The following is a 24,079-nucleotide window of genomic DNA, read 5'->3' on the forward strand; positions in this document are numbered from 1 at the left end:
ATCCATGTTATGAGATGCTTCACAGATTCATCATTGTTCTTTATCGTTGCATAATACTCCATTGTGTGTATGCACCATAGTTTGTTTATCCATTCATCTGTTGATGGGCATCTAGGTTGTTTCCGTCTTTTTGCTATTGTGGACAATGCTGCAATGAACATGGGTGTGCATATGTCTATTTGTGTGATGGCTCTTATTTCTCTGCAACCAGTGATCTGTTACTCATAGGAATTAAAGTGTATAGGTACAGTTGCAGAGTTGTTTGAGTGTTTGAAATGACTACTTATCCATCAGCAAGGATAGAGGCAAGGATAAGGGCAAAAAGTAAAGATGTGATATCTCCTCGTTTTCTATTCTTAGAAAGTTTATCGTCCTACAAGAAGGATAAAAGCTGATGGCCCTAAAAACAACATAAGTGTCTAACAGAAAGTTAATGACTACAGCATATATCAAAACAATCCATGTTCTGGTGGCTTTTAAAGACATTTCCGAAAACAAGTTTAGCCTTATTATTCTCCTACAGGGAAAGCAAATTTGCAATGTCGTTACTTACATGTAAAGGTTTAATTGGCTCCATGTTACTTTTTTCAACTGGATATTCTGTGTATAGACTATTTATTTTCCTGGTCTCTGCAAACAAGAAAGAAAGATGGAGGGAAGACAAGGGAAGGGACGACTCAGTCCAATGTTCTAAGCAAGGATTTTTTATATTAAATCTGGGTATAAGGAAACAACAGAAGGATTTTCTTTCTGTTGAAGAAGAAATCTAAGGTTTATGAACAGTAGTTAACTGTGACTTGAGCCAAGTGGTTTAAAGACCAATTGCAAAGTATTATTTGATTACTTTTAAGCCCAAGTTTTCAATGAATCATTTTAAAAAGAAACACATATTTCAAAACATAATTAATCAAAACTTTGAGAGAAAAAATATCTATCTGGAGGATACATTTTTAAAAACTGGGGCTTGCAGAGTAATTTTACCAACTTGTAAAATTCCTCAGATGCTTTCTACACTTACTACACTTACTACTTACAATGACAAAGTACTTAGTTGGGGGAGGTACAGGGATCTGACTGCATCAGGGAGAATGCACAAGGGGCGTGTGGACAGAGCAGTGCTGGCGCAGCCTGCCATTTTAGCCGACTCCACCTTGGTGATGAATGTGGTGACAGATACGGTGGCCTCCCTCACTTCCATGCATTTAAACAGGGATTTAAAGTCACTTTCTTTAAATATACCATCATTTATACATTACAAAAGTAGAGTATCAAACTGAAATAGTGGTGAATTTAATGATCCCTAGTACAAATTACTTCTAAACCAGGGATAAGATGTTATTTGATTCCTGTAACATGAAAGATAAGAAAGCAAAATAATATATAATATATAAAATATCTGTCCACCGCACGTCTGTCAGTTTGTCATACTATGGCGGCTTGCATATTGCCGTGATACTGGACGCTTTGCCACCAGTATTGCAAATACTAGCAGGGTCACCCATAGTGGACATGTTTCAGCGGAGCTTCCAGACTAAAGACAGACTCAGACATAACAACGATTGTGAGGATGGCACAGAACCGGGCAGCGTTTTGTCTGTTGTACGTAGGGTCGCTGTGAGTTGGAATGGACTCCACAGCACCTACAACAACAACAATGAAATAATTATACAGTAGGTCATATATAAAAACAATAAAATATGTATTTATAATGTGTTCTAATATAATAATAATGACAACAATGAGCTCCTCTGAAAAAAAAAACTACAGAGAAAGCTCCTCAGTCATACCTGTTTCTTTATCTCTGCAAGATCCAAAGGAGAATTATCAAGTTGCCCGTATTAGATTACAAAGAAACAATATGCAGAAGCTGGATGTGAAAATGTGATCTTCGTTAACAAAAATGCAGGGTGTTTCTGATTAACAGGGTAGTTTTCGTAGCCACTAAAAGGTTTCCGAATACAACGAATCAGGGTGCTCTTTGGCACATAATGGCATAACCTTTCCGAACACTAAATTATTGACCTGAGATATAAATAGGCTTCTAAGATATTTTCCTTACTGTAAGTAGTGGCTTTGATATAGGAAGGATCTAGAGCACCACCTCTCATCTTCTGGAAGGGAGGGAGTAATTTGCTGGCATAAAACAGATCTTGCAAATATTTTAAGTATGTCCCTCCTGACTGAGTAGGCCAAAAATGAAAGTTCTAAATTGCACCCTGAAAGTTTGTTCTTCAGGAGATGAAGTCCAGAAACATGTATAGAAAACTTCTATCTGTAATTTCTTGAAATTTAATGGCAAGGCTATCAGCAGTAGTAGTGTTTACTTGTTTCAGTTTTGGTGGGTGATGGCAATTTCTTGGGTTATTTGAGCCTGAAATATTTAGTTCCCAGTATATTTAATAGGAATACTCTAACTTCCTAAAATAGTATTTTTTACTTGTGTGAAGAAATGGATCATTAATAAAATTTATTTCCATAAATGAGGTTATAATCTTTCATAGCTAAAGGGCAATTTCAAACATTCCTCTTTCACAATGTTGAAATGTTTTGAAATAAAAGATTCAGTCATGAAGTTACCCAATCAATCTGTTATTAGAACTAATACCTTGGACTTGACATTTAGCCATTAAGGAAACCCTTATTTCAGCCATAAGAAAAGGCACATAAATTATTCTCGCTTGTCTCTTCATTAAAAAGAAAGCCTCCAAAAATACGGTGATATTACAATCTAAATTTTAAGTAAGCAACACAAGAGAAAAATTATTACCTTTGAATGCATGATGTCATTTTTAACTCAGCCAAGGCATAGGTAATTAATATTATGATTTTCCTTTATATAGAAATTCCTCATTTTTTGATGGTATTATTTGATAGTGGAAACCCTGGTGGCATAGTGGTTAAGAGCTACAGCTGCTAACCAAAAGCTCAGCAGTTCAAATCCACCAGGTACTCCTTGGAAACCCTATGGGGCAGTTCTTCTCTGTCCTGTAGGGTTGCTATGAGTCGGAATCAGTTCGACGGCAGGGGGTTTGGTTGTTTTGTTTTGTTTATTTGATAGCAGAAAATGAAAAGAAGCCCTTGGAATTTTGCAGTATTTCTTCAAGTAATTATTTCCTACTCAGTCTGACTGTAAGTTATCCAAGTAATTGGCCTTTTCTATTCCACAGAATACTCAGGTTTGTTTTAAAAGTTCTACATATTGATTCATACAATTTCTAGCTTTATTATTCACTATCTAAATGAATACTGTTCCCAGTTATAGAGATGTGATCTTAGACATTCCTAATCCAGTCAATTTAAACAATGTAATACAGGCAAACATCTATAAACAGAACAGATAGTAGTCTGAAAAATACATAAAGAAAATCCTACATTTCAAAGCTGTATTTTTCCCTTTGCTATCATTATGGATTGAAAGTATGTTCTTATAGAAACAAAATACTCTGGTTCCAAGACAGATAATCCAGGTGTATCGAACTCTCATGAGTCATCTCCTGCAGTCTAACTAAAGCAAAATTCCATAAATGTGATCTCAATATTGTTTACATTGATGAAATTTTAAATATTGTATTCCTGTGTAATACAGGTTAACTGTGTTTTATTTTCATTTATCTTCGAGCAGATTGATTTTTACAGTGCGGTTTTGCCACTCTCAGAAACAAGGAGACGTAATAATTATTATTAATGTAATAACATCTGCATGGAAGGCAGTAGCAGTTACAGAATCCACAATTAACATGAATCCCACTGCAATGTGCAATATGGATCACAGATAATAGGCAAAGTGCATTAATCAGTGTACAAAGTACATTAAACAGTGTGATATACCCACACTATTAGCTTAAGACAGTATCTGTAAAATACTATCTTTAGTTTCGGCCATAGAAAAGACTGACAGAGTTGTCCACATTCTGTAAACTAACCTGGACAAGAAGAAGTTCACTCTCTCCAGAGATAGGAAAAATAATGGCTACACAATGCAAACATGTGCTTTTGTAAAAGGTCTACAGCTTTCAAAGAGTAGTGATGCCAGGCTGTGCTCAGTGCCTTGCCTCTGTGCTCTAACAGCTCCAAGTGCATACTACATTCTATCAGAAGTGTTGTTATGGATTGAATTGTGTCCCTCAAAAATGTGTATATCAGCTTGGCTAGGCCATAATTCCCAGTACTGTGTGATTGTACCATTTTGTCAACTGAAGTGATTTTCCTTTGTGTTATAAATCCTACCTCTATGATGTTAATGAGGCAGGACTCAATGCACAAGATTCGGTTGTATCTTGAGTCAATCTCTTTTGAAAAGTAAAAGAGAGGATTGAGCAGAGAAAAGAAGGGAACCTCATGCCACCAAAAAAGAAGAACCAGGAGTGCACGTGTCCTTTGGACCCAGGGTCCCTGTGCTGAGAAGCTCCTAGACCAGGGGAAGATTGATGACGAGAACCTTTCTCCAGAACCGACAGAAAGAGAAAGACTTCCCCTGGAGCTGGCACCTTGAATTAAAATTTCTAGCCTAGTAGACTATGAAAGAATAAATTTCTGTTTGTTAAAGCCATCCACTTGTGGCATTTCTGTTATAGCAGCACTGGATAACTAAGACAAGTGTCTGTTTATTTTTCTAAATTTTTATTATGAAAATTTTCAAACATACAGAACAATTGAAAGAATAATACCCAAAATTGTATACCTATCATCCAGATTTAACAATTAATATTTTGCAATATTTGTATTATCTATCAACTATCTGTCTATCCATCCATCCTTATATCACCAAATCACTAGAATGCAAGTAAAGATTTAAGCACAAGTCTCCTAAGAACGATCGATACAACCACAGCACAATTGACCCACCTAAGAAAATAACAAGGATTCCTTAATATCTAGTATTCGTTCTATATCCAAATCGAATTATCTTAAAAATATAGTTTATGAGTATGATTTTTTTCTTCTTTTTAACCAGTAACCTATGAAGTGACACTAAATCTTAAGTAGTAGCAATGCTGTGTGGGCCACATGGCTCCTATACAATAATCTGACTTAACAATGGCTTAAACAAGATTATTTCTCTGTCACTTAGCAGTCTGGAGATATGCCAGTACAGAACAGAAAGGGTGGCTCTGCCATCCTCAACATATGGCTTCCATCTGTAAGTTGAAAGATGGAAGATCCAGTCCCTGCCATCATGCCAATAAGACAAGCGGAGCACTCATTCTACAGGTATGATCCAGATGTTGCACGTGGTTTCTGTTCACATTTCATTGTACAGAAAATAGACAACTAGTCCCTTTGAAATTTGTTGAGACTTGCTTTATGGCCCTATTTATGTTTGATTTTAGTAAATATTCTATCTACACTTAAAAAGAGTATTCTGTAATTGTTGGATGGAATGTTCCTTATGTCAGTTTGGTCAAATTTGTTAATCATGTGATGTACTAGGTGTGGCTTCCTTTGTACTTACACTGTTTGGGATTGATTGCTCTTGATTTCGTGGCTTGATGGCTTTCATCAGTTTTAGAGAATTTTTCCATTATCTCTTTAAATATTGTTTCTGCTCTAATCTTTCTTGCCTTTCTTTTTGAGAAACAAATGAATTCTTCTTGTCTTGAACTCTACTTTGTCTAATATTAGAATTGCTATAAAACCAAACCAAACCCATTGCTGTGGAGTTGATTCCGACTCACAGCGACCCTATAGGACAGAATAGAACTGCCCCATAGGGTTTCCAAGGAGCGGCTGGTGGATTCAAACTGCCAACCTTTTGGTTAGCAGCCAAGCTCTTAACCACTGTGCCACCAGGGCTCCTAGAATAGCTATACCAGCTTTATTTACTTTGGGTAATATCATGATACGTATTTTTTCATCCTTTTACTTTCAACTGTTCTATATTCCTATATTTGGAGCACTGGTGGCACAGTGGTTAAGCATTTGGCTGCTAACCAAAAGGTTGGCAGTTTGAATCCACCAGCCGTTCCTTGGAAACCCTATGGGGCAGTTCTACTCTGTGCTATAGGGTCACCATGAGTAGGAACCAACTCCACGGCAATGGGTTTGGTTTGGTATATCCCTATATTTAAGATGTGTCTTTTTTAAGCAGTCTATAGTTGGAGATTTTATTTTTAATTTGGACTGATAATATTTAATTAGCGTATTGAGATCATTTATACTTGATGTAAGGAGCCCTGGTGGCACAGTGATTAAAGCGCTTGACTGCTAACCGAAAGGTCAGTGGTTCAAAACCACCAGTGGCTCTGCAGAAGAAAGATGTGGCAATATCTTGTGTTTTACAGCCTTAGAAACCCTGTGGGGTTGCTATGAGTTGGAATCAACTCCATTGCCATGGGTTTTTTTGGATACCTGATGTAATTACAGATAATTTGGGTGTAAATTGCCTTATTACTTTTGTGCCCTATTTATTTCACTTGTTTCATATTGCTTTATTTCATAAGCCTTTTTGATCAATAAATTTTATTTTTGATTTTCCTTCTATTAACTTTTCAGATATACATTCTTTTACTGTTCTCCTAGTGCCTATCCTAGGCTACAGCATGCATCACTGATTTATTAAAGTGTAATATAAATTGCTACTTTTACAACTTATTGGATAAAACAGAAAATTTAGAGTACTTTAATGACATTAACTCCCCTCCCAATTTTTGTGCTATTGTTGTCATTTATTTAAATTCTATATAAATTTCAAATTCTAAAAAATGATATTAGTATTGTTTTATATAGTCAATATTCATTTATGTTTATCTACATTTTTATAAGATTTTTCAGAGTTTAGGTATAAACCCCAAAGAAACTTTTGTACATGATCCTCATGTACGAGGATATTTCATTGGAGCATTGTCTGTACAGCAAAACATTAATAAGGGAAAAGACAGGTAAATTGTCATTTACTACAGACAGTGAATATAATAATTTAATAATATATAATAAAATACTATTTTATTTTACTTTATACTAAAGTGTCTGAATTAAATCTGCATGTATCAGTGTACTTATATCCTCAAAATGATATTATTAAGTAAAAAAAGGCAGGCACATTTAGCATGATGCCATTTATATAAATTAAAACCACACCAATTATACTATATATAGTATGATTCTATATGTAATTAAAGTATAAAAACAAAGACAAGGATGACTTATTCCAATTTCATATTAGAACTAGAAAGAAGTTCAAAGGTCCGGGACTTCCAATTTATCTGTTATATTTTTTAATGTGAAGTAATAGGAAAAAATGTAGCACATATTAATTCTGAATGATTAGTACATGTATACTTTCTACATTATCCTCTTTTCTGTGATTTTTTGTGTGTGTCTATTTATTTATTTATTTGTGGAATGTTTATGATATATTGGAATGATCTTAAAACTGGTTAAATGTAAATAAAACCTCTATGGAATTGAGGGACTTGGATTTTTATAGATTAGGATGGGAGATGATGTTCTAAACCAGAGGAGCAATGTGAGTTATTGTACAACTGGGACCCCAACACCCAGCTCTGTGGGTCCCCCTGGAAGGAGTGACACAGACATGGTCACCAGAAATTTGCTCCTGTACCTCTTATGTCACATTGTGAGATAACTGTTCTGTTTTCTTACTGCCTGTCTTCAGATACCTATGTGTGTATATATTTTAACATGTTTTAAAAAAATAACATATGCTTGGCATGATTAGGCATATGATATATAGATGTTTCTTTAAAATTATTTGTTAGTCTCTAGGGGTCACTGGTGGCGCAGTGGTTAAGCGCTCGGCTGCTAACAAAGGTCGGCTGCTCGAACCCATCAGTCGCTCCACTGGAGAAAGATGTGGCAGTCTGCTTCCGTAAACATTACAGCCCGGGAAACCCTCTGGGGTAGTTCTACCCTGTCCTATAGGGTCGCCTAATGCCTAGGATATTGATGTTCATGCATTCCATTTCATTTTTTATGATTTCCAATTTCCCTAGATTCATACTTCGTATATTCAACGTTCTGAGTATTAATGGATGTTTGCAGCTGTTTCTTCTCATTTTGAGTCATCATGCCACATCAGCAAATGAAGGTCCCGAAAGCTTGACTGCATCCACATCATTAAGGTTGACTGTACTTTGAGGAGGCAGCTCTTCCCCAGTTGTATTTTGAGTGCCTTCCAACCTGAGGGGCTCATCTTCCAGCACTATGTCAGACAGTGTTCCTCTGCTATTCATAAGGTTTTCACTGGCTAATTCTTTTCAAAAGCAGACTGCCAGTTCCTTCTTCCCAGTCTGTCTTAGTCTGAAAGCTCAGCTGAAACCTGTCCACCACTGGTGACCCTCCTGGTATTTGAGTACCAGAGGCATAGCTTCCAGCATCACAGCAACACACAAGCCCCCACAGTATGACAAACTGACAGATGCATGGGGGTACTTGCTTTAGGAGCTATCTATTCTTGAGGATATGGAGGGATTTTAATGCTTAGCAAATTTTACAATTTAATCCCTTTGCACCCAGTTAACACACACACACACACACACACACACACACACACACATACGTGCGCGCGCATGCGCATACACCTTGCTCTCCACTGGAATAAATAGGAGCAGATTACCCAATAAGCAAGGTATACACTGGCTTATATTAAGTAAGGTATGCACGGGCTTACTTGTGTTTACTTACTAATCTGCAGTGCACAGTTACACATGGGTTTCATCACATCTTTGATGTGAAAAACAGGTGAAATTGTGCACTGTAGATTAGTAAGTAAGCCCGTGTGTATCTTGCTTATTGGGTAATCCATCCCTGGATATGTACCCCTTTTGACTTACCTGGAGCTGGATCAGGCCTGGCTGACTGAGGACTGGGCTCTCTTTCTGAGTATCTTCCAGTACTGCATATATTATGCAGTTTAGTCAGAGGAGAGTAGGGATGTCCAGGGACATTAGGATTGTGACACCAAGGGCTGCGAGTGGGGAAAAGGGTTGGTGGGATTTCTTTTTTTCTGTGAAAGAAAAAATAAAAAAGCCCAAGTTAAACCCAAAAAACATTTTATGCAATTGCATTAGGGATGAAGGTGCAATTAAAGTGAGACCATTTTGAGACCAGAGAAAATGGCTTTCCCAGACCTTGAGGGACAGAACTTTTATCATAACACCACAAGCATCTGCTTACAAATAAATCATATAAATTCAGTACCTCCATCCACAGCAGCTATTAATCCAAGATGAGTAGAACATGAAATTCCTAGACGATGCACCTCTCCCTCTACCTAAGTGCTGCTAAATACACGGTAATAACGTCTCCTCTTCACAGCCTTGCCTCTAACAGCAGTGCCAATGAGAAATGAGACGGCAACAGGGCTCTCAGAGTATTACCTAACTAAAATTGGCAGCCTTTATTCTCCTGCTCACTCTGTTTTTATGCTTTTCGTATGGGCCCTATTTAAAATTGTTGTATTTTCTCTATTCATCAATACCTACTTGCCACTTGACCATTTTCAATTGATAGCTCAATTACTAATTGTGGGAAGGATTCAATTAAAATAAAACAAATAACTTTTTACCTTTTAATGACAAGTTGAATGTATTCCATCTGACATGGTGAGATATCTTGTTGATCTTGTTTTTCTTTAGTTGTTGCAGATGTTGGCCACTGGAACATGTTCTTTTGAGGTGTTGCAGTTACCACTGAGCATCTATCAAATTCAATGTCGGTCTCTAATTTTGCCCATGCTTGCTTCCAGTGAATAGGAGTGTACCAGGCAATAGCCTAGCAAAAATGGTTCATAAATATCAACTACTGTTGGCATTAGATAGATTTTTTTTAAATGTCATAGATTTATTGCACTATAATTTCATCATCAAGCTGTATAATGTCCCTAGCCTACTGTATGTGGATAAGGATATGGTAAGAAATCTTGGCCTTCATTTCCAGTTCTGGAAGTTATAATCTGTGTGACTCTAGGTAGGTTAGTCACTTACTGTCTTGGACTGTGTCCTCATATGTAGGATTGTGTGGGTGCTGGTGGAAAACTGAGTCTTGAGGGTGCTGTGATATTCAGTGAAACTACTGGATTTCATTAACTATAAAGAACTGTGAGCAAAGGAGTTGTAATTATTATTAAGAAGTTCAATTTTAAATATTTAAGACCCACTATATACTGGTGCCTTATTTGGCATGGTGCGATGGACAGTAGAAGTAGAGGCAGAGAAGAAAGCACGATCTCCTGGCTAGACTCCTAGGTGGGAGACCTGTAAGCTTGACCACTAGAGCTGGCGCATGTTTTGGTTTCCTGAGTATGTGCCATATGTACAACATATACGCACAAAAATAATCCAGAAAAATTCTGCACAGGGACTAACAATCATATCTTTAGTCAATTAATGAAGAAATTAAGCACCGAAGGGTGCCCTAACATTTTCTGGTGATCTGTTTTTAGTTCATAAAATTAGAGGTTGAGGGTTTATGCTATAACCGTTGGAAAACCCTCTGCTCAACTTGACAAATTAAACAGACCTAAAAACAACACAAGGCAAGTTCAGCTAGGATAGGCCTAGAGCAGAGAAAGAAAAAGATGAAATCCTTTTAAGAAGTTCAATGTCATGGATCACATCAGGAAAATCCCACTTTTGTTGCAGATCATCAGTTAGAGAGCCTCCTCTTTCAGCAGCTCAAACATAGCCATCTGTGTTGAAAATATGTTTATTATCTTTTTGGCGTAGTCTTCCTCAACTGGATTATAAACCTTTCCTAGACAAGAGTAGTATCTTACTTCTCCCTGTATTATAGGGACTTAAAAATATTTGATGACAGTGACAATGGTGATGATGATGAACAATGTGGTAAAGTAAAATGCGTTTAATTTCACTTCTAGAATGTTGGCCATATGAGCCTTACAGCTTTTTTTTTTTTAGTACAATACAAAAACTCTTGGAGTTAGATGATCTGGTCTTATTTTAGTTTTGCCATTTTACTAATCATTTGAGCTTGAGCAAGTCACTGAACTTCTCCAAGCCCCATTTTCCCCCTTCGTAAAATACTTAAACATTACTGAGAATCAAATGAGATACTGCATATATAAACAGCCCTTCAGTGAGCTCCTACAGCACAGGAGTGAGCGGTCTTTGTCAGATCAGGATCTCTAAATGGAAAACATTGTGTTGGGAACATATCAGGGACTGAAAAAAATATGTCTATTAATTTTTGACATGTCATATAGAAGCTACAAATCCTATAGGACAACAAAATGTAACTGGTAAAAAAAATCCAGCCTTATTTTAAAAAATCCATTGACTCATAGGGTCTTAGTGATTGAATTATATAATTGAACTACAGTGCTGGCGAAGAATATTGAATATACCGTGGACTGCCGAAAGAATGAACAAGTCTGTCTTGAAAGAAGTACAGCCAGAATGCTCCTTAGAAGTGAGGATGCCGAGATTTCGTCTCACATATTTTGGACATGCTATTACGTGGGACCAGTCCCTGGAGAAGGACATCATGCTTGGTAAAGTAGAGGATCAGCAAAAAAGAGAAAGACCCTCGACGAGATGAACTGACACAGTGGCTGCAACAATGGGCTCAAACATAGCAATGATTGTGAGGATGGTGCAGGACCGGGCAGTGTTTCATTCTGTTGTACATGAGGTCTCTATGAGTCGGAACCGACTCAAGGGCATCTAACAACAACAGCAAGTTAACTTGTGGCAGGCAGTACTAAAATCCATCTTTATATTACACCACTAAGACTTATAGATGTATTAACTATTAACCATTGCATAACAGTGATAAGATGGCTCAAAAAGTAGTCTGTCACACTTCATTTTATTTTAGTGACTCTTAGTATAACTTCTTTTTGCCCCATCTTAAAAAAACAGAAGTATTATTCAGCTCCAGAAACATGACCTATTCTAATCTGTAGGATTAGCTATTGATTTAGACAGAAGATTGCAGGCTCTGTGACTTTTTCTACAAGGTACGGATTATTTCCTGCGTATAAATTATATAAATAGAAAGCAGTTCTAGGGTCATTATGAAGCCTTGGCTTTGTCTGTGTTTCAGCATGTCTATCGGAATGCAGCAAGCTGTCTTTTCAAGGAAAATCTAGCTGGCAATTGCAGAGAGTGAGATCCAGTGTCACTGAAGTGAGAATAGGCATAAACTTGTAAAAAAAAAAAAAAAAAAAGAACTCTGGCCTTACATTAGTGTTTTAAGTTGACTTGAAGTCACATTTCAGCCTATTTAATGGGAAGTGTTTGAATTAAATTTAATAATGCTGATTGGTTTACCATGTTGTTGTTGTTAGGTGCCGTCAAATCAGTTCTAACTCATAGCAACCCTACCTACAACAGAATGAAACACTGCCCAGTCCTGCACCATCCTCAAAATTATTAGGTTTTACCCTAGGGTAGGGTATTCTAATAGGATGTGACTTGAAAGAAAAGCCTTGAGCTGAGGTCTGAAGGGTGAGTAGGATTTTAATAGGTTGAAATGGTAGGAAAGAGAGTCTCTGAGGAGGTAAGAGCATGTGCAACGGCCCTGTGGCTTGAAGGAGCAGGCTAAGTGCTGGGAAATAAAAGAAGGTGAGAGCAGAGAGCAAGGAAAAGTATGGGGAGAGGTGAGCTAGAGTGATGGAAAGAGGCAAGGCCACTGCGGTTCAGGTCAGTCGGTGACTCCCTCTCAACCTGCAGACTCAGCAGAAGTCTCTTCTCTAATGCTTTTCCTGACACTGTCCTTTACAGTGTTGATCTCTCTGACCTGGGCTAGCATGCTTTATGCACATTCTTCTATTAAAGTATTATTTTACTGTATTGTGATAATTATTTATTGTTACTTATCAGTTTTAACTACTCGAGTCTGAGCTCCCTGAGGACAGGAGTCATATAACAGTCAAGTTCATTTTCCCAAGACCTAGCACAATGCTTGGCAGATATGAAATATATGTATTTTCCATGTGAGTCAATAGATTAGGTTTATTCTTACACTAACAAAGAAAATTATTTGTGCTTATATAACCCTGCAGAAATGAACTGATCCTACATATGCAAAGCTGTTGAAACCACTGGGTAAAAGGAGCAGTCTAAGCACAAAGTCTAACTCAGTTGCAGGGAATGACCGTTTACTAAAATGTAAGTCCCAGGAGCTCAGGGACCTGAATCTGGTTCAACACTCAGTGCCTACAACAGTGCATGTACAAAGGAGACACCCCAAACGGGTTTGCAGAATGGACGAATGGATGGATAAATGTGATGACAGTTCTGAGACTCGAATGCCTTAATCCTAATCTGGGTTTTGCTAATGATTTCTAATGGTTTCTGGGTTTTGATAAGTGTTGCCGTTGTTGTTAGGTACCACTGAGTCAGTTCCAACTCATAGTGACCCTGTGTACAACAGAATGAAACACTGCTTAGTCCTTCACCATCCTCACAATCATTGCTATATTTGAGCCCATTGTTGCACCCACTGTGGCAATGCATCTCACTTAGGGTCTTCCTCTTTTTCACTGTTTACTTTACCAAGCATAATTTCCTTCTCCAGGGACTGGTCCTCCTGATAACATGTCCAAAGTACATGAGACAAAGTCTCTCCATCCTCACTTCTAAGGAGCATTCTGGCTGTACGTCTTCCAAGACAGATTTGTTCCTTCTTCTGGCAGTTCATGGTATATTCAACATTCTTCACCAACACCATAATTTCAAATGCATCAATGCTTTGGTCTTGCTAATTAGGCTAAGGAAATAACTAAGAATTACATAACCTCATTTCCCTCATTAGTGAAAATTATCAGAAGTATCGTAAAATTCAGTTGGAGTCCACAAAGAGACCTAAAGGTAAGTGAGTGAAGGCAGCTAGATTACATCTAATGAATGTTCTAGCATCTAATGATAACTACTTGTTCTCACAGAAAGCCATAAGACAGGAAATGGCTCTTAATTAATATATGAGTCAAGTCTACTCTGAAGGCACAGCCTATCTAGGCATCAGTTATAAGTTAGCAAGAAAGAAAGAAATTCAGAGAGAGAAAAATTCTGAACAACAAATTGTGGGATTAGCAGTTATATGACAGTAAGTTAGATTGATGTTAAGATAAAAAGGCAGATACTTAAGAAAAATTTAAGAATGGTTTTGAAAAAGGAATAACTTTCATTGTTGTAAAAAGAGATAACTTTAAACCTTACTGATGTGCTTTTAGGTATATATTTACACTTATACTACACCACGGAAAAGGTAGAGTGCAAATACAAATTGTCAGATGTTGGGACTGAATTTCAAAAAGTTATTACTAATACACTAGTGTGGTAGTGAATAAAATAAGATCATTACAATTTAGACTGCAGACTCTTTCATTGGAATATCAGTCCTTTTTTGAAGAGATACCATGTCTTAATCTCTGTTATATTTCCAGCTGTTAGTATAGCCCCTAGAATAGAGAGTAATAACAAGAAATTGTTAAGAAATAAATAGAAAAGGCCTTCCTTTCTTAGGTTGCTCTTCCGTCTATCCATCACAAATAAAATACATCCTTGACTCTGAAATTTGAAATAGTTTCATAGAAATACAGGACATCAACATTATTTTTGCCAAATTGCGTGTAACTCTTTGGCATGTTTGACACTGGAGAGAGGGTGCTGCCAGCATGTCTGCTATGTTACGGTATTTAGTTTTGGTTTTATCCAAGCTTTTGAGGATGGAAAATAATTGAGTGAGGAAATACAAGAGGAAATATTAACAGAGCTACTCTTATATTAAAAACAATTATTAAAAACTGGACACTGACTTCACCATTAGGTTTGCACAGAATTGTTGTACAATTCGGACTCGTTCCAAACTTGTTTTGCTCCTTCCAAAGAAAATCTGAGGGAGGCTGATGCTTTGCTTCAGATGCTGCTGCCCACACCTGTAAAAAAATAGTCTGTTAATGCCAGTGCTGTTGGAGTTCAAAATAGTTTTGTAAATGTCTTAGGGTTACTCCAACACAATATTTTGAGCAGATGAGGTTTTAAAATGTGATAAGATTATATAATGTCAAACTGTGCAACATTGAACAGCTACTGTATGTTGTCTAAAGGAAAGCACAAGCAAGACGAGGGAGAGCCGCCAGCATCAAGGAAGTACCTGTCCTCTAAGCAAATAATCTCTTCGCTTTTCTTATAAGGATTATGTTTGCTTACGATATTTCATTTTAATAAGTAAGTTGTAAAAGCAAAAAGTATTGTAGACCAAACTGAAGAAAGCTGTGGCAAGTTATAGTTCAAAAATGGACAAAATGGCACAATTCACCAACCACAACAAAAAAAAAATCACTTTTAACCAATGTCATAAAACAATGTGTGTACTAACTGTTTAATGAGAAACTATTTGTTCTGTAAACATTCATCTAAAGTACAATAAAAAATTTTTTTTTTAAATCACATTTTTAGTACAGATCTAGCGACGAACAGAGCCCTGGTGCGGAGCCGCTGACAATGTAAACGAGGTTTTCCCTGTGCAATTCTAGTTCACAGTGTTAATATCTTAGACTCACTGTTACTGTGGAATTGGCCTGCATTATAATTTTTGGAAGGAATCGGTACGAAGAAACTCTCTGGCCATTCAAGTTCTGCTGGAGAATATGATCGCCAATCTCCATTTCTTTGTCACGGGAAGAGTTAATGAGCCTCACAAATAAACCGTTGGCATTCACATCGACTATTTTAATATGTCCAAGAGCACTAGAAAATAAAACACAAAGATTATAAGGTGCCTTCAGATAAGTGTGTCTTTAGTGATTAACTCACTGTAAGAACCATATAATAAATATGCTTTGGAAGTTGTTCCTAAAGCTGTATATTCTCTTGAACAAGTTCTTTGTAGAAATAGTGTATTTCATAACCTAAGAGAAATGGCTTGCTCTCTTATTATTTTTTCCTTCTGTGCAATAAAATTCTGAAATAACATCATTAAAGAGAATATAAAAAGTGCTTTAGGTGTCAAGGTATAAATGCTATAGGAAGCTATGATTATAGTTATTTAAATGTCTTACTGTTCATTATAAAACCATCGAGACATGAAACTCTCACAAGTAGCTGAAGAGGGAGGTTAGATCGTTTAGAACTCAGCTTCTTTCTGATAAAGTTACTGTGAAGATGAATAGCAACTATATGCTTGAAAGCAGCTTTAAAAATTAAGTATCATACAAACATAAGGTGGTATTTTCTCCTCTAGTATGTATTGAGAGTTTAATACGTACCAGGGGCTCACAGTGTTTTTCATACTGTGGGTCACAACCCATTAGGAGATCATGAAATCACTTCTGTGGTTTAAGGACAACATTTTAAAAAATAAATATACTACTACCAATAATAAGAACTAATACTTATTACATGCCAGCCACTTTTTAAAGTGAGTTACATAGATTCACAATTTCTTATGCACAATTCTAAAATCCAAAAAACTATAAAACCAATTTAAAAAAAAAATCATTTGAAGCACAATCTGACCTTCTTTGAAGGTCTTTGAAGTTCTTTGGTGGTGAAACCTGGCCTGAAACTGAGATGAGGCTATTTATAATCTTCATTCTTGGTTAATATGAGTATTTGTAAGTTTTGCTGGAGAAAAATTAATGTTTGATCTCTGATGCTACTCCAAGCCCTGATTATGAGGGATGTTATATAATATGTGTTCTAGGCAATAATACTTTCCTGAAATCCCTCAAATTCTGAATTTGGAAATACATGTATTGTTGTATGCCATTCAGTTGATTCCGACTCACAGCAACCCTATATGACAGAATACAACTGCCCCGTAGGGTTTCCTAGGAGGCAGATCATTAGGTCTGTTCTCCCGTGGAGCTTGCTGGTGGGTTCATATTGCTGACCTTTCAGTTAGCAGCCAAGTGCTTTAACTATTGTGCCACCAGGGCTCCTTGGAAAGACATAAGTCCCCCAAAATTTCATGACAGGGATTATGGATTCGTAATAACTCATTTACTTAAAAAAAATAACCCTACATATTTCTTAGCAAAGGTCACAGTCAAAAAAGTTTGAGGAATACTGTATTATCTCATTTATAATTCCCTTAAGAACTCAGAAAGGAAGGAACTGTTTTTATTCTCATTTTAATCAATCAGTTAGGAAAACGCAAAACAACCCTATAAAACAGTAGACAAAATTCACAGAGGGCAATTCACAGAAGACAAAAACTGAGTGGCCAGTCTTATTCAACCTACAATTCGGGAAAAGCAATCAAAATAACAAGGTACCGTTTTATACCCACCATACTGAAAAAATTAAGTCTGAAAATTTCAAGTGTTGGTAAGGATATGAGGAGCAAGAAGAGGGAATATCACATATGTAGGCAGTGGGTGAATCATGCAATGAACCAAAAGCCAAACTCGTTGCTGTCAGGTTAATTCTGAATCATAGCAACCCTATAGGACAGAGTAGAACTGCCCTATAGGGTTTCCAAGGAGCTCTGAATCATGCAATAGCAAGCATTAATTATTACAGGTCTTACAAGAAATTCTTTACGGTTGTAGTTTAAGCATGACATGGAAAGGAGGAGAGAAAAGAGGCTGACAGATTATATGGGGCTTTGTTTCCATGCTGTGGAATTTATGTTTTATCTGGAAGGAAATAGTAAGACACTGAAGGACTTCCAGCAAGGAAGAAGAGATGCCAGGTGTGAATTATTCAAAGACTGCTTTGGAAGTATATTGGAGAATAATTAGGAGGGGACAAGGCTGGAGACTGAGAAACCAGTTAGGAGGCTGTTACAGCTTCCCACAGAGATGATGAGACCCTAATGAAGACAGCTGCAATACAGGTGAGGCGGAGACACATGTAGAAGACACTAAAGAGTTTGAATCAATGGAATATAGACACTGATAAGGTGTGAAACAAAAGGGAGAAAGAAAGACATGGAAGTTTCAGTCTTGGCCAGAGGGATAAATGATGATGCAGTTCACTGAAACAGATTTCACAGTTTGAAGACTAAATTTACAACAGGCCAAAATAATGAGTTCACTGGGGGTCATGTTGATTTAGAGGTACCTTTGGGGCCTTGTAAGGAACCTTGGTGGCGCAGTGGTTAAAGCAGTCGGCTGCTAACCAAAAGGTTGATGGTTCGAACCCACCAGCCACTGCATGGGAGAAAGATGTAGCAGTCTGCTTATGTAAAATTTACAGCCTTAAAAACTCTATGGGGTAGCTCTACTCTGTCCTATAGAGTCACTATGAGTCAGAATCAACTCAACAGCAATGAGTTTGGTTTGGTTTTTGGTTTGGACCCTCGTAAAAGAGCCCTGGTGGCGCAGTGGTTAAAGCCGTTGGCTGCTAACCAAAAGGTTGTGGGTTCAAACCCATCAGGTGCTTCACAGGAGAAAGATATGGCAGTTTGCTTCCATAAAGAGTTATAGCCTTGGAAGCCCTACAGGGTCGCTGTGAGTCAGAATTGGCTCGACGGCAACAGGTTTTGGGGCCTTGCGGATAGTTGTTACTATGGGTCCGAAGCTCAGCAGGAAAGTCCAGGCGAGAGATTTGGATGTAGCAGTCATCAGCGTAGTAAATGGTTATTGAAAACCAGTTCCTGGGTGATATCACATAAACAGGCTGTGATGAGAGCAAAAGAAGGCTAAAGACAGACTCCCAGGGATCAACATCAGAGAGAGGGGAAAGGGAGAGAGACAGGAAAATGAGGCTTAAAATAAGCAACCAGCCTGGTAGGAGGAAACAGTGGGCTTCAGGCAACTAGAGGAGGAGTTTTAAAAAAAGGCATATCTGACAGAGACAAATACTACAGAGACTGAAGAAGTTACCACTCAGTTTGCCAACTGGGAGGGCACTGGTCATCTTGGCCTACAGCAGAAGGAGATGATAGTGGGTTGAGAAGTGAATAAAAGGTGAGGAATTAGTGACAATCTTTCCAGAAGCTTAGCTGTGATGGCAGTGTGAATTGTAAGCTGGAGGAGGATTGTTTTTTTCTGTTTTTAAGGTGGAAGCTTTTTGAGGATATGTACATGTTTGAGGGGAAAAAACAGTTTAGAAGAAGAGGTTGGTGTTACAGGCGAAAAGGAGGATAATGAATGGACTGAGAGCCTGGAGCAGCAGGGTTTCACTGTATATGGGAGAAGGGTCCCCTCTTCCATTGAAATGGGGTGACTGAAACAGGGAAGAGATAAGTGTGGGTATGAGTGAACCTGTTTGTGGCCATCTCCCTGATGGCCCTATTTTCTTAGCGAGATCATTGGCTGAGAGTGAGGCTGGAGATATGGGACAGGGATTTGAGAAGCATCACTGAGGGAATGGTAGAAGGTGCTGGCTAGGCTCATGAAGAAGAATTTTTGGGCCCCAGTGTGGTTGGAGACCACTAATTTTCTTGGTGATAGCAGTCTATACGTGTGTGTGTTTTCTAGCAGCACTCAGCAACAGGGTGTCTATAGGATTTAAACAAGTTGAATAATTGGATTAAATCATTTTGAGATTCTACTAGTTGAGTGAGGCAGACAGACAAACACTAGCATTCACTGAATGACCTAGGACATGGGAATTAATCTAAGCCTCAGTTTCCTTATGGAGCCCTGGTGGTGTAGTGGTTAAGAGCTCACCTGCTAACCAAAAGGTTGGCAGTTCAAATCCACCAGCTGCTCCTTGGAAACCCTGTGGGGCAGTTCTACTCTTTCCTATAGAGTCACTATTAGTCAGAATCGACTCGACATCAATGAGTTTTTTTGGTTTTGGAATTGATTGATATATTTATAATATAATATTTTAATATATACACATATTTTCTGGAAGAGGTTGTCTTTTAACTTTGTCTATAATGTTAGAAGTTTAAACTTCTACTGTGGTGAAATTTATTAATCTTTTCTTTACAGTTTGTGCTTTTTGTGTCCAAATAAGGAAATTTTCTCTACCTTTATGTAATATTTTCTTTTAAATATTTTTTAAGGATTTGCTTTCAAAGTTTTAATCTGTGTGTAAAAAAAAAAAGTGTATATTTGTGTGTCAGGTGTATACGGAGAAGGGAAAAAAGATAGGGAGAGGGAGATAAATTGTTCTTAATTTCTCAGAACATGAAACAGTTATGTTTCAGTGAATTGCTGAGGGTTTTAGATCAAATTATGGATCTACCAACAAATGAGAACTTTATTTCCTACTGATTTATTGTTCCTCCCCCCAGTAGAAGATATTAAATAGTTCAAATAGAATGTGTACCTGGATCTAAAGTGACCAACTTCATCCAGAATCATAGAGAAGTGCTTCCAGGTTTTCTCCAGGTGGCTTGAGCATGTATTAAGTTTCTCTGAGTCGCCAAACAAGGAATGGAAATAATCCTCCCCTTCTCCAATCACAGCTGCCTCAGAAGCAAGGAACGGGGTCTGTTTCTTTGGAACTGTGAAACTGTCGATTCCTTTCAGAGAAACGGAGGAGGGAAGCCACGGAGAGAGAAGTAAATAAAAGGATATTAAAAGAACCCAAATCACTTATTTTTTTCCCCCTGCCTCTACAAAACTATATTCTTTTTATGCATTTTACTGTCACTGTCAAACTCAATGAGAATAATTGGAAGCTTTAAACACAAGTCTATAAAAGAACAACCACTAAGTGAATATTTTTAGCGACATGCTGAATTTCTAAACATTATATCAGTTATCTTAAAGTATCATTTATATTATTAGCATAAGGACTGCTAAATAGATTATCTAGTTGTACTAGTAGATGCATCATAAAATTTTGAGTAGGTAAAACATTTGAGTCTCCCTAATCTGGTTATGTTATGTATAAATATGGAGCCCTAATGGCAGTGGTTAAGAGCTCAGGCTACTAACCAAAAGGTCAGCAGTTTGAATCCACCAGCTGCTCCTTGGACACCCTATGGGGCCATTCTGGTCTGTCCTATAGGGTCACTATGAATCGGAATCTACTTGATGGCAACAAGTTAGGTTTTTGGTTTGGAATATAGAAATACAGCTTTGTTCTATTTTGTATTGAGTCCTTTCCTATCAAGATTTATTGTTTTTTCTAGGTAAAGACTTAAACTTCCTCTAGTCAACTAAAATACTTTATTAAAAAGCTAAATTAATGCCTAATCAGATTCTAATGTCCTTCTGGAAGTTTGCTGTTTTGAGACTCTCACTAGTAACATTCAGATATCAAATAGGTCTCAGGATTCTTCATAGAACTATGCTGGATAAGTCTTATGATGCGTTTGTGAAGAGGAATTTACACTATGGAGAGGCAGTGTGGAGACTGGAAAGAGCAATGCATACTGGATTTAGACAGACCTGCTATTGTATCCCAGCTCTGCCACTTAGTAAGCCATATGATTTAAACTTTCCAAGTCTCAGTTCTCCTGAACATAAATCAAGGATAATACTACCTTGTGTAACGAATTGTGAGAATAGAAGATAATGTAGGTAAGTGCCTAGCACAGTGTCTGGTATTTAGCAGGTACTCAATAAATGATAACTATTATTGTAGTGGAGCCCTGGTGGTACAATGGTTAAGCGTTTGGTTGCTAACCAAAAGGTTGGCAGTTCAAATCCACCAGCCGCTCCTCGGAAACTCTATGGGGCAGTTCTCTTCTGTCCTATAGGGTAGCTCTGAGTTGGAATTGACTTGACGGCAACAGGTTGGTTGGTTGGTTTTTGTTTATTATTGTAGTACCAAAACCAAAAACCAAACCTGTTGCCATCGAGTCGATGTACAGGGCTTGGTTAATGTGACCTCAGGTCCAACATCATCAAAGGTTAACTAAGACAGTCTAGAGTTTGCTTTAGATTCTTATATCATTAACAAAACCAAAGCTGGGTGAAAGATAAAAAGGGATAAAATCAGAGTTCCTGAAGAGGACTCCTCAAAGTATTATGTTTAGAAGAAAATTTTGGAATTGGATTAGTTCACTCCAGTCAAATGAGTATTTACTTAAACCTTAAATTCCTTTGGGAAAGGAGAATATACAGCATACTTCTTAGCAGTACATCCTGAGGGCTGAAAGACTTTGCATTTCAAAAGGAAGAAAGACATTCATTTTGGCCCCAGTTGTTATTCCATTCAGAGCAATAGATGGAAATGCACCAAATGTAGCAAGTCTCTGAGGACTCAGTTATCTATCTGCAAAAGCAGTATCTACATAACTGAAAATGATGACTACATCTAAATTCAGCTTTTAGCTTGCAAGGAGAAGCCACAGTTATTTTGTTTTTCCCCCAATACTATGAGTGTTCACAGTTTAAGCCAAATACAGAACATACATCATGATGATATAATGCCAAAGGATGAAAACTCTTCCCTCCCTGTATCTAAAATTTGTATTTGCAGTTTTAAGCACAGGTCACTGACTAGTGATTTAGGAAATAATATTGGAGTTATTATTGCCTGTCCTTGAGAATAGAGAATGTGACCCAGCTGGAACTGGGCCCACGAGGATTCACAAGGACACATCAACTGGGCCCTGAGGTATAAAGACAATAGCTAAAATAATCTTGGAGAATATCTTTTAGGGAAACTTTCACATAAAGCCAATCAAACAGGACACAAAAGACTTTCTACTCTTTTTCTGTTAGCATTTAGTGAATAGAAATTTGTTGGACCAATGAAGACCCTCCTGACTGTCATTACTGTATTCTGTACCAACGATTGTTAAGAAAGACAATTCAAAACGCAGGATCACAGTTTCTAGCCAATCTGAAAAGGCTAAGCTTTCAATGATTTTGCCCATTTGTAATGTTTATATACTGATGGCTCTATAACTGTTCTTTGGACTTGGGCAGACAGGGCTGTAGCAGCATGCTTGTCCGTTTTCCCATTCTTGCCTATTCTGTAATATTCTTTGGACCTGGGCAGACATGGCTGTGGCAGCATGCTTGTCCATTTTCCCAGTTTTGCCCTTTTGAATATATGCCAAATAAAACTTACTTTTTGCTTTACTAGACTTTGTGATGTTTTTCCCCTATAACACTAGAGGCCAGTGTAAACATAGGAGGCTTCTTTGAAAAATTTCATAGACATACAATGAAACACAGGGAATATGACTATAATGGAAGTAGGACAAAACTATATGTAACACTTTGTCAAGGCTTAGGAAAATACAAGAAGCAAAATGAAATATAGAGAGAAGTAGCCTGGTTACAAATGTCCACAGAATGGTAGAAGAAAATGGAGGCACCAGATAATCATGGGAGGATTTTTTCCTACTATCTTTGAAACTTGTTAGTTGACTGGTAATTGAAATACAGACCCCAAGTCCAATCTATTCTAAGAAAATTGGAACGAGTATGTTTAGATTCACAACTATTATTAAGTATTTACTATGTGCTAGGCTTTGTGCTAAGTGTTTCCAAGGACAGTGGGTTTTTTGTTTTTGTTTTTTTTCCCAGTAAACCATGATAAAATACTCTCAAAGTTCCCTAAACATGATGTGGAACAAACACTGTATAGTGTGAGTTTGCTGGGTGATTTGTTGGTAACCCTCAAAACTTTACTTCTTTCTACCATAGTACTGTTTCTTTTCTCTCCTCCAATTATTCTTATGGTTTCTCCTTTTTCTTTCCATTATTTTATTATATACTTTTTCTTTTTTAAAAAAAAATTTAAATATATCTCTCTGTCTTTTCCTTACTTAATCCATAAGTCTCCTAATGGCACAAAATACAGAAGGCATTGCTTAATGATGAATGGTTGCAGTCACGGGAAGAACAGTTAATGTTATACATTAGAATTTTTAATTCTCTAGCAATTCTAGAGTATATTATCAGTCAACCCATGAACCATCATGATAACTCAAGATGTCTTAATTATGGGACTGATATATTTGGGCACATGCATTTATGTGGCCTGAATTATAAAACTACAATGCTAGGGTCAATGATAACCACAGTCAAGTTACTGTGTATGTGACAGTAACAATTAGCATTATTGGGAGCAAACAAGAAAACATCATCCTGGCTTCTGGGCATATAAAGAATCAATTGAAAAGTATGCTTTAAAAATAGTCTAAAATGGACTCAATGCACCCACAAAGAGACGGAGAGTGACAGAACGGATAAGAAAACAGGATCCATCAATATGCTGTCTACAAGAGACACACCTTAGAAACAAAGATGTGAATTTATTAAAAGTCAAAGGTTGGAAAAAAA

The 24,079-nt window shown here is 37.3% G+C and overlaps 1 protein-coding gene across 1 annotated transcript in view; it reads right to left on the reverse strand.

Moving 5' to 3' along the window:
• Positions 1-24,079, reverse strand: part of LMNTD1 (lamin tail domain containing 1) — a 158,375-nt gene that overhangs the window by 116,229 nt on the left and 18,067 nt on the right. The window contains exons 4-8 of the mRNA XM_023738099.1: positions 20,157-20,352; positions 15,488-15,674; positions 14,741-14,860; positions 9,527-9,732; positions 8,793-8,965 (exon numbers count right to left, since the gene is read on the reverse strand). Of these exons, the coding sequence (XP_023593867.1) occupies positions 8,793-8,965; positions 9,527-9,732; positions 14,741-14,860; positions 15,488-15,674; positions 20,157-20,352 (882 nt within the window). The remainder of the gene's footprint in view (positions 1-8,792; positions 8,966-9,526; positions 9,733-14,740; positions 14,861-15,487; positions 15,675-20,156; positions 20,353-24,079) is intronic.

Source organism: Trichechus manatus, unplaced genomic scaffold, assembly GCF_000243295.1.
Source record: "Trichechus manatus latirostris isolate Lorelei unplaced genomic scaffold, TriManLat1.0 scaffold00112, whole genome shotgun sequence".
NCBI classification, from domain to species: Eukaryota; Metazoa; Chordata; class Mammalia; order Sirenia; family Trichechidae; genus Trichechus; species Trichechus manatus.